Source organism: Rhinoderma darwinii, chromosome 7 (assembly GCF_050947455.1).
Source record: "Rhinoderma darwinii isolate aRhiDar2 chromosome 7, aRhiDar2.hap1, whole genome shotgun sequence".
NCBI classification, from domain to species: Eukaryota; Metazoa; Chordata; class Amphibia; order Anura; family Rhinodermatidae; genus Rhinoderma; species Rhinoderma darwinii.
The window spans coordinates 69512982-69525476 of record NC_134693.1 but is presented as its reverse complement, the minus strand read 5'-3'; the positions used below and the strand labels follow the sequence as shown (position 1 = coordinate 69525476).

General features: G+C 44.5%; 1 protein-coding gene across 1 annotated transcript in view; it reads right to left on the bottom strand.

Moving 5' to 3' along the window:
* Nucleotides 1-11625, bottom strand: part of SHISA8 (shisa family member 8) — a 361466-nt gene extending 349841 nt beyond the window's left edge. The window contains exon 1 of the mRNA XM_075832273.1: nt 10884-11625. Coding sequence (XP_075688388.1) covers nt 10884-11395 — 512 coding nt within the window. The 5' untranslated portion in view covers nt 11396-11625. The remainder of the gene's footprint in view (nt 1-10883) is intronic.
* Between the last annotated feature and the right edge of the window lie 870 nt (nt 11626-12495).

The window sequence follows — 12495 nt, the reverse complement described above, 5'->3', positions numbered from 1 at the left end:
TCCCACTCCTAAGCCTGCCAGCCTGAATGGTGGAAGCTGGAGTCAGTCTCAGAGACATAGACTCAGGTGAAGACTGATTACCTATGGAAGTTAACCCTGAAGCTGTGCCTGGCAGATCCTTTACAACATGTGGGATATTTCCAAAAACTGCAGAACCTGGGCAATAAATATTGAGTTGCATTTCTCTGGTAAAACCTTCTGTGTTCTAAAAAAAATTGTATTCAAAATTTATTTCTGCAAAAAAATATGAAATTTGTACATTTCACCTCTACTTTGCTTTAATTCCTGTGAAATGTCTAAAGGTTTAAGACATTTTCTAAATGCTGTTTTGAATACTTTGAGGGGTGAAGTCTTTAAAATGGGGTTACTTTTTGGGGGTTCCTAATATATAAGGCCCTCAAAGCCACTTCACAACTGAACTGGCCCCTGTAAAAATAGCCTTTTGAAATTTTCTTGAAAATGTGAGAAATTGCTGCTAAAGTTCAAAGCCTTGTAACGTCCTAGAAAAATAAAAGGATGTTCAAAAAACGATGCCAATCTAAAGTAGACATATGGCGGATGTTAATTAGGAACAATTTTGTGTGTTATAACTGCATGTCTTACAAGCAGATACATTTAAATTGAGAAAAATGCTAATTTTGGTGTTTTTCACAATTAAATACTGAACATATCGAGCAAATTTTGCCAGTAACTTAAAGTCCAATGTGTCACGAGAAAACAATCTCAGAATCGCTTGGACAGGTGAAAGCATTCCGAAGTTATTACCACATAAAGTGAAACATGTCAGATTTGAAAAATGAGGCTCTGTCAGGAAGGTCAAAAGTGGCCAAAGAGGGAAGTGGTTAACCTGTGCAGTGAATGCTGTTTGGTCAACTTGGCTCTCACAAAATAGGATAAAAATTGAGTATCACAAGTGGGGTCCAAAGGTAGTTTTTCTTAGAATTAGGCCGTGATAATAAATCATGAATTAGGGGTAAAATGAGCGAAAACACCCCAAAATTTGTTACACAATTTATGGCAATACACCATATGCGGTCATAAACTGCTGTTTGGGACACTGCTGTTTGGGACACGTCAGGGCTCAGAAGGGAAAGGACTGCTATTTGGCTTTTGTAGCACAGATTTTGCTGGACTGCTTTTCAGGCTCCATGTCAAATTTGCAGAGCCCCTAATATACCAGTACAGTGGAAGTAAGGTCGAGTTCACACGTAAATAGTGTGGGTTTTCAGAAACTGAATTGGTTGCGGAAAATCCGTAGCAAATACAGTATCAGCAAAGTGGATGAGATAAAACAAATCTCATCCACACGCTGCGTAAATACTGTGCGGAAAAAACGCTCAGAAATTGACCTGGAATTTTATTTCGCAGCATGTCAATTGTATTTGAGTAAATGCTGCTTTTTTGTTGCAGGTTTTCCCCATTGAATTCAATGGGGAGCTAAATCCTGCAACAAATAGCAGTTGTTGCATTTTTTGAGGCGGGTTCGCAGCAATCCCACCGTAAAAAACGCAACTAAGAAAGAAAAAAGTCTGATATTTACCCAGGAGTCTGTGTTCCTCACATGCTGTAGCGGCGGTCACATGGGATAAAACGTTGCTACAGTTTGGTGCGTTTTTTTGCCCGGAATTCCTTGCGGCGCACAGGAAGGATACGCTGCATGCTTTTACGCAGCGTATCCGTCCCTTGTGAACTCAGCCTAATGCGGACATATTACGGATGATATTGCACCAGTATTTCATCAGTATTAGGGCTTATTCAGACGAACGTATAATAGGTCCCTGCAACGCGCGTGATTTTCATATGTCTATGGGGCCGTGCAGACTGTCCGTGAGTTTCACGCAGCGTATCCGCTGCTTAAAACTCACGACATGTCCGATATTTGTGCGTTGTTCGCGCATCACGCACCCATTGAAGTCAATGGGTGCGTGAAAATCACACGCAGCACACGGAAACACTTCCATGTGACACGCGTGATTCGCAGTAAAAAAAAACAGCAGTAAAACTATGAATGAAAACAACATACAAACAGAGTGTCATAATGATGGCGGCTGCGTGAAAAATCACACAGCCACGCATCATATGGTGATGACACACGGAGGTGTTATGGACCTTTTGCACGCGCAAAACGCCTCTTTTTTTGCTAGCGCAAAACGCACACACTCGTGTAAATCCGGCCTTACAGATCCCTTTTACTGATAGGCTGTCTTCTAGGCAGAAAATTAAATAACATAAGACAGACCCTTTGAAAAACAGAAGAAATACGGATGACATACGGACCAAATACGGATGCATCCTACCTTTAATCACTCTCCATAGACTTCAATAGGCATTTTCCATCCGCAATACGGATGAAAGTAGTGCATGCTGTGATTTTAAAATATGCACATATTTTATACACCCATGTGAATAGCCTCATTGAATAACATTAAAGGGGTTTTTCCATGAGGGACATTTATGACACATCCACAGGATATCAAGAAAAAAAGGATTTTTGAAGCAGCACAAGTCCCGAATCTGGTGCGGTGCACGCTGTCAAGCCAGGCAAACCCACTCCGGCATGATGTAAATTCCAAAAGAAATAGTAGGACAACAGCACACGTCTTCAAATCTTCAAAGCGGTTTTATTGTCAAGACGTCCACTTTGCCTGTCTATTGTGGATGTCTTGACAATAAAACCACTTTGAAGATTTGGAGACGTGTGCTGTTGTCCTACTATTTCTTTTGGAATTTACATCCACAGGATATGTCATAAATGTCAGATAGAGCCGGGTCCCACCTCTGGGACCCGCACCTATCTCTAGAACGGGGCCCATAGACCACGTTCTAGCTTTTTCTGCTCACCTTCCGGTCACTTACTGATTACATGTTCGGGAGTTGCGGAAACAGCGTAACTCGCTGAGCTACGCTATGTCCGTAACTCCCATAGAACTGAATAATAGTTACGGAAACAGCGTAGCTCGCATGCTTCGCTGCTTCCTTAACTGCCATTCACTACTGTGGGAGTTACGGACACAGCGAAGCTCAGCGAGTTAAGCTGTTTCCGTAACTCCCGACCATGTAATCAGGAAGTGGCCGGGAGTCAGCGTGAGTACAAAAAGCTAGAACGGCGTTTAGGGGGCCCTGTTCTAGAGATACGTGTGGGTCCCAGAGGTGGGACCCGCATCTATCTGACATTTATGACGTCATAAATCTCCCTCATGGGAAAACCCCTTAAACTCCGTATTACATTCCCAAAAAAACGGATGGAATACGGATGCAAAATACGTTTGTCTTGAAGAGGCTTTACACTAAGGCCCCATGCACATAACCAGTCGTTTTTATCCGTAATTAGGGCTGAAATTACAGAACCATTAATTTCTATTGGTCACGGACACCTTTCAGTATATTTACGAATGTGTGTCCATGCCGTAGAAATGATCCGCAAATTATAAAACATTGCCTATTTTTGTCCGCAATTGCGGCACGGACTCCCCATAGAAGTCATAGAAGAATTGCTTCCGCAATTGCGAACGGCTAGGAAGGTGGATCCATAGCTGTCCGTAATTGCGGAAGCGTTGCTATGCAACGTCAGGGGATTACCCAAGATTCCTCCCTGTTTTTTTTTTTGCTGATCCATAAATATAGATGCACTACAGACCGTATTTGCGGACAGCGTGACATATATGCGGATGACTACGGATCCATATTTGCGGACAGCAAAAACCGTTACGGTCGTGTGCATGAGGCCAAACAGGCGGCCTATTAGCCATGCCTCCGAAAGCCTAATAGGCTTCTGTAGATGGCAGACCTGGAGAACATTGTTAGGCCTCCAGTTGCCATAGCAATCATCAAAACCTTGTGATTGCGTCATGGGGGGCTATGAGGTTGTAACCTCTCGGATGTCCGCAGAATCTAGGTGCTTAAATGGCCGTTATCAGAGCTAGCTCCGATCCCAGCTACTACAGCAAAGTGTCGCTTGTTTTATACAGCTGACACTAGCTGGTGACGGCGCAGTTTTAGGCCTGATTTACACGAGCGTGTGCGTTTTGCGCGCGCAAAAAACGCTGCGTTTTGAGTGCGCAAAAGGCACTTGACAGCTCCTTGTGTCATCCGTGTATGATGCGCGGCTGCGTGATTTTCGCGCAGCCGCCATCATAGAGATGAGGCTAGTCGACGCCCGTCACTGTCCAAGGTGCTGAAAGAGCTAACTGATCGACAGTAACTCTTTCAGCACCCTCGACAGTGAGTTCCGAACACAATATACACCAACCTGTGAATAAAAAACAAGACGTTCATACTTACCATGAACTGCCTGCTTCCTTCAGTCCGGTCTCCCGGCCGTTGCCTTGGTGACGCGTCCCTCTCTTGTCATCCGGCCCCACCTCCCAGGATGACGCGGCAGTCCATGAGACCGCTGCAGCCTGTGATTGGCTGCAGCTGTCACTTGGACTGAATTGTCATCCCGGGAGGTCGGACTGGAGGAAGGAGCCGGGAGTTATCGGTAAGTCCCAACTTCTGTTTTTTTTACACGTACATGTATATAGTGATCGGAAGTCACTGTCCAGGGTGCTGAACCAGTTTAACTCTTTCAGCACCGTCAGGAGTGACTGTCTCCTGACGTCGCGTACCCGAACATTTTTTGCCGGGTTCGGTCAAAACGAGTTCGGCCGAACCCGGTGAAGTTCGGTGCGCTCATCTCTAATTTGACACTCCGTTTGGATGTTTGTAAACAGAAAAGCACGTGGTGCTTTTCTGTTTACATTCATCCATTTGACAGCTCTTGCGCGAATCACGCAGTTCGCACGGAAGTGCTTCCGTGCGGCATGCGTGGTTTTCACGCACCCATTGACTTCAATGGGTGCGTGATGCGCGAAAAACACGCGATTATAGAACATGTCGTGAGTTTTACGCAACGCACTCGCGCTGCGCAAAATTCACGCATCGTCTGCACTGCCCCATAGAGTAATATAGGTGCGTACGACACGCGTGAAAAGCACGCGCGTCGCACGCGCGTATATTACGCTCGTGTAAATGAGGCCTTAGTTTCTGAGCCCGCACCATCTCTGCGCCGTAAGGGCACGTTCAGACGTGGCAGAGTTTTTCCGCAACGAATCTGCACCAAAATTTGCATATTTGACAGGTAATTCAGACGTTGCAGAAAACACAGCCAAAGATTTCAGTTTTTGCATTGCAAAGGCTGAAATACGCAGTGAAATTTTGCTTTTTCTCCGCAAATTTTGCACCGCAGCCAATGGTCCGCAGCAGAGTTTTCCGCAACGTCTGAACTAAGTTTCTAAAAATGTATAGAAACAAATGTCAAAAACGGCCGCTGGAGAATTCCACAGCAATTCCGCCACGTCTGAACCTGCCCTAACTGTACGGCGAGATGCGCTAACTCCTTGGCAGCAGCCATGTAACTGTATGTCTTTCTCCAGTGCTGCTGATCTATACTTGTTAACTGTATGTCGGATGTCGACAAGGGCTTAAAGCATCTCCTCTCCTGGATCCAATTCTGGTTTTGACTTAAAAATGCATTAAAATCTGCACCGAACAAGGTCAAAGGGAAAGAAGGAATAAAGGACAGCTACTACTTCTAATATTTGAATCCCCTCCTGTTTTTTTTGCTTCAAAAACTGCATCTCAAAACCTGACCAAAAACTGCACATTTGAATACACCCATAAAGAAAAATACTTGTAATCTCATAGGTAATTAAATGGATGCAGACTCTGTCTGATAACATCCCTGGTGGAAAAATGAACATTTGGTCTCTAATACGATGTCATGTTTGACAATCCACAGGCAGAGAGAAGAATTTCTGCACAATGCAAAATGTATCAAAAGTTAGGCTTGGTTCACACCTGCGTCAGGGTCCCGTTCTGACGTTCCGTCGGAGCTTCCCGTCAGAACGGGACCCTGACTGAAACAAACGGAAACCATAGTCGACTACGCTATTCATTCCGTTAAAATGACGGAACCCTTGCACAACTGAGACAAACGGATCCGTCACCTACGGTTTCCGTTTGTGTCAGTCTGGGCTCCATTCTGACGGACAGCTCAGACGGAACATCAGAATAGAGGCTGGGTTCACACTGAGTTTTTTGTAAGAGGAAAATCTGCCTCAAAATTCCGTTTGGAATTTTGAGGCAGATTTTCCTCTGCCTGCATGCCGATTTTCGTTGCGTTTTTCGCCCACGGCCATTGAGTGCCTCGGGCATAAAACGCAGCAAAATACGCTTTCTCTGCCTCCCATTGATGTCAATGGGAAGTCAGAGGCGTAAACGCCCAAAGATAGGGCATGTCCCTTCTTTTTCCCGCGGGGCGGTTTTTCTGTTCGCGGGAAAAAAACACCTCTGCCTCTCATTGTTTTATTTTGTGACAGTTTCTACAAACGTTTTTCCTGGCGTTTTTGAAGTTCTATAGAGAGCTATGGGAGAAAAAACAATAATATCTACAGTAAACAGTTTTTTAAAAAAGTACGCCACTGACCGTAAAAACGCTACAGAAACACCACATACCAAATGCTATTTATGTAGTCTTCATAGACATTAGGCTGGGTTCAAACTGTGCTTTTTTCTTGCGTTTTGAAAAGCAAGACTTTTTTAAATGGTTCAACTGTAATCTGGTTTTGAATTTAAAGGGGTATTCTGGTTGTAAGAAGTTATCACCTATCCACTGAATAGGAAATAGCTGTTAGATTGGTGGGGGTCCGACTGTTGTGACCCCCACCGATTGCCAGAACGTGAGTCCCATTCCCCCCAGAAGCAGGAGCTCTTGCCAGGAGGAGTAGAACAGAGCGGCAGTCAAGCGTGCGCCCTGCCGCTCCATTCAAAGTTCATGGTAGTGATGGCCACTGCCAAGCGCTGAAACACTATGTAAAAACGCTCAGGTATTTAACAACGTTTTTAAAAACATGCGTTTTTAAAATAGTTTTTTTGTGGCAGCAATTTACAATGTGAACCCACCTAAATTGAACTAATATCATGCCGCAGCATTTCTGCGCAAAAAATGCCACCGAAAAAACAAGTAAGCACTGTGTGAATTCAGCCTAAGTTGTGTCGTTCTACACAAATCTCCGCTTACATAAGCAGGCATCTATAGTTACTAAACCAGGAAGAAATGTAAATACTTTACACTTGTATACGAAATTTATGAATTAGAAACCAACTTCAGCCCTGAATAAGAAACTGGAGGAATAAGGGCATGACCAGACGTGGCGGAATTGCTCTGGATTTCCGCTGCAGACAGTCCGCAGCGGAAATCCGCAGCATACACGTTTCTCCATTGCTTTCCACAGCTTTCTAGTTGGGTTCGTTTACACGTTGCGGACAATTCCGCTGCGGAGCATAGGCTGCGGTGCGGAATTTGGTGTCCGCAGCATACACTGACTGTTGCGGACATGTAGCGGACTTGTTGCGGACTCATTGCGGAATTTCTCCATTGACTTCAATGGAGAGTCAAAATTCCGCAATAAAGTCCGCAGATGTTATGTTTGCTGCGGAGCGTATTGGTTTTACTAACATGATAGTTCTTCATTCTGGCTGGACCTATGTATTTCTAGGTCTACAGCCAGACTGAGGAAGTCAATGGGGCTCCCGTAATTACGGGTGACTACGTGTGTGCACCCGTAATTACGGGAGCGTTGCTAGGCGACGTCAGGAGATAGTCACTGTCCATGGTGCTGAAAGAGTTAAACGATCGGCAGTAACTGTTTCAGCACCCTCGACAGTGACCTCCGATCACAATATACATCAACCTGTAAAAAAAAATAGCAGTTTATACTTACCGAGAACTCCCTGCTTCTTCCTCCAGTCCGGCCTCCCGGGATGACGTTTCAGTCCAAGTGACGGCTGCAGCCAATCACAGGCTGCAGCGGTCACATGGACTGCCGCATCATCCAGGGAGGTCGGGCTGGATGTCAAGAGAGGGACACGTCACCAAGGCAACGGCCGGTAAGTATGAATTTCTTTTACTTTTGCTAGGAAAAGGGCTGTCCCTTCTCTCTATCCTGCACTGATAGAGAGAAGGGAAGCCCTCTTCCCCTCAATACGCAACGGCTAGTCCGCATCAATTTAATGCGCATTTTAGGCAAAGCCGCAACAGAATCTGCAACGCAGATTCTGTGCGGCATTGATGCGGACAGTGCACTCCGCCATGTCTGGGCATACCCTAAGAAACCAACTTCAGCATCGTTGATTTCGAAGGGTTAAATGACTTTGGACCACTAATCTAACACTGCTAACACACGGATAGGGATGCCCACATCAGATTCAGTTGAGTCCAGGGCGGCCCAAAGTGGTTCTGGGCATAAAAGCTGGCATCAAAGTGGGCAGATCGATACTTTTTTTCATTTTTTTGCAGGTTCTTTATCAAAATCTCCTTGGAGCTTCTATTTATAGTTGCTTTTAAAAATGTGTACACCGTCTCCAGGAACTCAGTGTATGGATATTCTAGTGTAATTACACAGAGTGGAGGCGTACGTGCGCGTGACCGCGATTAGCTGCTCGTAGTCAGCAGGATTCAGACAAGCACAGCAATGCTCTGCCAGCTGCTAATACTTCTTTAGACAGGACATTTCCGCTAAATAGGTACAGATGTCTCCACCCTTACTTTTTCTTAAATTGCGTTAAGACTTTGTTAAAATCGTTCTGTGTTTTTGTTGTTCTGCTCCATCATAGGAAAACATCAGTTAAATATTCAAATTAGTAAAAAAAAAAGTGGCCATTTGCCCACTTTGATGCCAGCTTTTATGCCCAGAACCAATTTGGTCCCACCTGGACTCAAATTAATTTGAAGTGAGGCATCTCTATCTGTGTGTTGGCAGTGTTAGATTAGTGGTCCAAGTCATTTAAAGGCTATGTAAACCTTTGCAGGCATTTTTTTTTTTTTTAAATCACGTTTTGAATAGTGTTTTATTTAACAAAAATGTTTACATTTTGAGACCGCTTCTATGTGTCCTGGATACATAGAAGCTGTATCTCAAAAAGAAAAGGTTTTTTTTTTTACATAAAACCCAGTTCAAACCTTGTTTAAAATGCAATAAAGCATTGATTAACCCCTTACCACTGCAGCCATTTTTCGGATTTTCACTTTCCTCTCTTCCTCCCCACCATCCAAGAGCCAGTACTTTTTTATTATTTTCATTGATATAGCCGTATGAGGGCTTGATTTTTGCGGGAAGAGTTGTAGATTTTTACGGCACCATTTATTGTACCTGTAAATGTAGTGGGAATCTGGAAAAAGATTCTTTGTGGAGTGGAATGGGGAAAAAAACTGCGATTCCGCCATTTTTGGGGGGTTTCGTTTTTACTGCGTTCACCGGGCAGTGAAAACGGAATGTTAACTTCATTCTGCGGTTCAATATGATAACGGCAATACCAAATTTATATAGTTTTTTTGTTTTACTACTTTTACAAGGAAAAAACTGATTGTTAAAAAAAAATATTTGTCTTTTGTTGCCATGTTTTTTTTTCCGTCCTTGAGCTCAGGGCTTATGTTTTGTGGGGAGAGCCATCGTTTCTATTGGTACAATTGTGGCGTACTTGGCACATTTTATTCCTTTTGTGGGAGTTGAAGTTACCAATAAAACAGCGATTCTGGTATTTTAATTGAAAAAAATTTACGCCGTTAACCACGCGGGTTAAATAATGTTATATTGTAATAGTTCTGACTTTTACAGACGTGGCGATACCAGTTATGTTTTGTTTTTGTTTTTTTACATTGTACTTGGAAGAATATGGGAAAAGTTTTTTTTTAATATATATATTAAAAAAACTTTATTTAACTAGTCCCCCTAGGGGACTTGGACCAGCGATCGCTTGCATGATATACTGCAATGCTAATGTATGCAGGAAAGTGCTATACTGACAGTCTGCTATGAAGCCCGGCTGGGGACAGGACTTCATAGGAGCACAAAGATGGCAGACCTAGGGCCTTCATCATGCTGCCATGCCAAGCATCAGCAGCCCGCGATTGCATCGTGGAGGGGGCAGTGCAAAGTCACACGGGGTCGTCCCCGTTTCTAACCGGTTAGATGCCACGGTTGCTTTTGACCGCAGCATTCAAGGGGTTAAATTAGTGGGCTCAGGCTGTATATATACGGTGGAAGTCAGGAAGGGGTTCATAAAAAAATGGCTTCAAAATTTTACATATCCTTTTCAAAAACACCAGCTACTTATTCAGATAAGTAAAAATGACCATCTGCCCTTTACTTTGGGCCTGACAGAATGTGATGCGGAATATGTCTGTTTGTTGGCAGTTACATTAGTGGCCCAAAGTTATTTAACCCTTCAAAAGCACCAGTTACCAGTTCAAATCAAGAAAAAGTGGCTATCTGCCCACATTGATGCCACCGTTTATGCCCAAACCCCTCTGGGCCAGTCTGGAGTCAACTGCATTTGATGGGTGATATCTCTGTTTCTTTGTTAGCAGTGTTAAATTAGTGACCCAAAGTCATTTAACCCTTCCAAAAGTGACCATCTGCCCATTTTGATGCCAGCATTTTTGCACAAAACGTCTGGACTTGACTGAATTTGCTACGGGATATCTCTATCTGTGTGTTGGCAGTGTTACATTAGTCATTTAACCCTTTGAATCACACTCCTGGTTACCCACTTTGATGCCCATTTTTGTGCCAGTTATTTTTGGTATTAGGCTGCTTTCAGCTATTCTTCTCAGGGCCCCAGGGTCATTGTAATTTATCATTAAAATAAGTTCTCTATAGTTTCTGAAGCAGGAAAAACTAAAAATACTTTCCAAACTAATAAGAAACTGATGAATAAGAAACAAACTTCAGCATGGTTGTTTTCAAACTTGGGCATCTGATCTGCCAACACACAGATCGGGATGCCCATATAAATGAACTGGGCTATCTCAAGAGCTGAAATGTCATTAACTGTTTCCTTACCTGGATACATTCATGTCAGTTTGGGGCCGTTGAGTCTTCTCCACAGCCAATTTAGTGAAGATCCCTATGAGCACCATTAGGGCTGCAACTCCACAAATGATGTAGACGATCATGTTAGTCTTGTCTTTGCTGGGGTCGTCACCCGAGTCATCCCCCCGAGCAGGCGGTTTCCCGGTGTTTGCCCAGTTCGGAGTATCGTAGTTGGAGCACATACTTTGGTCCAATCTTCCGTGCTTGAACTGACAGCAGAAGCGGTAGCCGCAGGTCCCACAGCAGTACAAATAACCGCTCGCATTGCAGTTAAATGGCGGGTCCCACTGACCCATCACATCATAGTAGCCCCGGCACCTGTCAGCCTCTGCCGGTGACTCCGTAGACAGCGAAGGTTTAGGGATTCCTGGCACCGGCTTCTCGGCCAGACCCGCTTTTGTGTTTGGGATCCGTGCTCGCACCCAGCAGGGATATAGGAACATAAACCAGCAGATCCCAAGCCACACGAGACTCTCCATCATAAGCGGCTTTTGAGAGGAATATTTAGTCCTGTAGCAAAGTTACGGGTTCGTTCACACAGGCAGATAAGCAATACAAGCGTTATCTAACCAATACAAGCGTTATATGGAGGTAGTGGTCGGGGTCACCAAAAACCATGAACTAAGAATTACAAAGACATGTCTTCTCTCCAATTACCTCAGAACTCGAGGGCCAATCGCTGAGATTTCAGGCGGGATATTTGCCGCATATTCTTATGGTCTACTTTCATGAGTCTAATTGGTCATTTTCCCCCTGTCGAGTTGTTTTATTCGCGGGGCCTCCAGTCTCCCTGAGGTTTTGGGAGTGAGTTCTGTCTGTGCTTTGAGGGAGGGAAATGTTCATGGAGAGATGGTGAGCTAAATGCATCCATCCATGCGCACGGACAGAGCCTGTGAACACTGCTCCCTGGGTGTCGGCTGCCCACTCTCTGCTGTGAAATGGTGGCCTCCAGCCATTATCTAGGGTGCTAGATGGTGACAAGGACAAATAACACGGGCAGCTCCGAGTAAACACTACAAGTTGTACATAATACAATAGACAGCTGCAAGAAAATGTAAGTGACCCATTGGAAAACACCTGGATTTCTGCATTTATTTCTAAATTTCTAATGTGGTCTGACTGTTATCTGAGTGACAATTATAGACAAACATCTAAAGGTCCTTTTACACGGGCCAATAATTGGGTGAACATGAATTCGTATCGATAATTGGGTGAACAATTGACTGTCAATTAGCGCTTGTTTAACGGGCAGAATATCTGCCCATGTAAAAGGACCTTAACCAGGGGCGTAACTAGGAAAGACTGGGCCCCATAGCAAACTTTTGACTGGGGCCCCCCCTCCCCTGGGTGTCACACAACCCCCCCCCCCCCCTTGTAGATAGTGCCTTTTTTACAAACCCCCCCTTTTGATAACGCCATACAGCCCCCCTGTAGATAACGCCATACAGCCCCTTTGTAGATATCTACAGAGGGGGCTGTATGGCGCTATCTACAGAGGGGGCTGTATGGCGCTATCTACAGGGGGGCTGTATGGAGTTATCTACGGGGGGGCTGTATGGCGTTATCTACGGGGGGGCTGTAT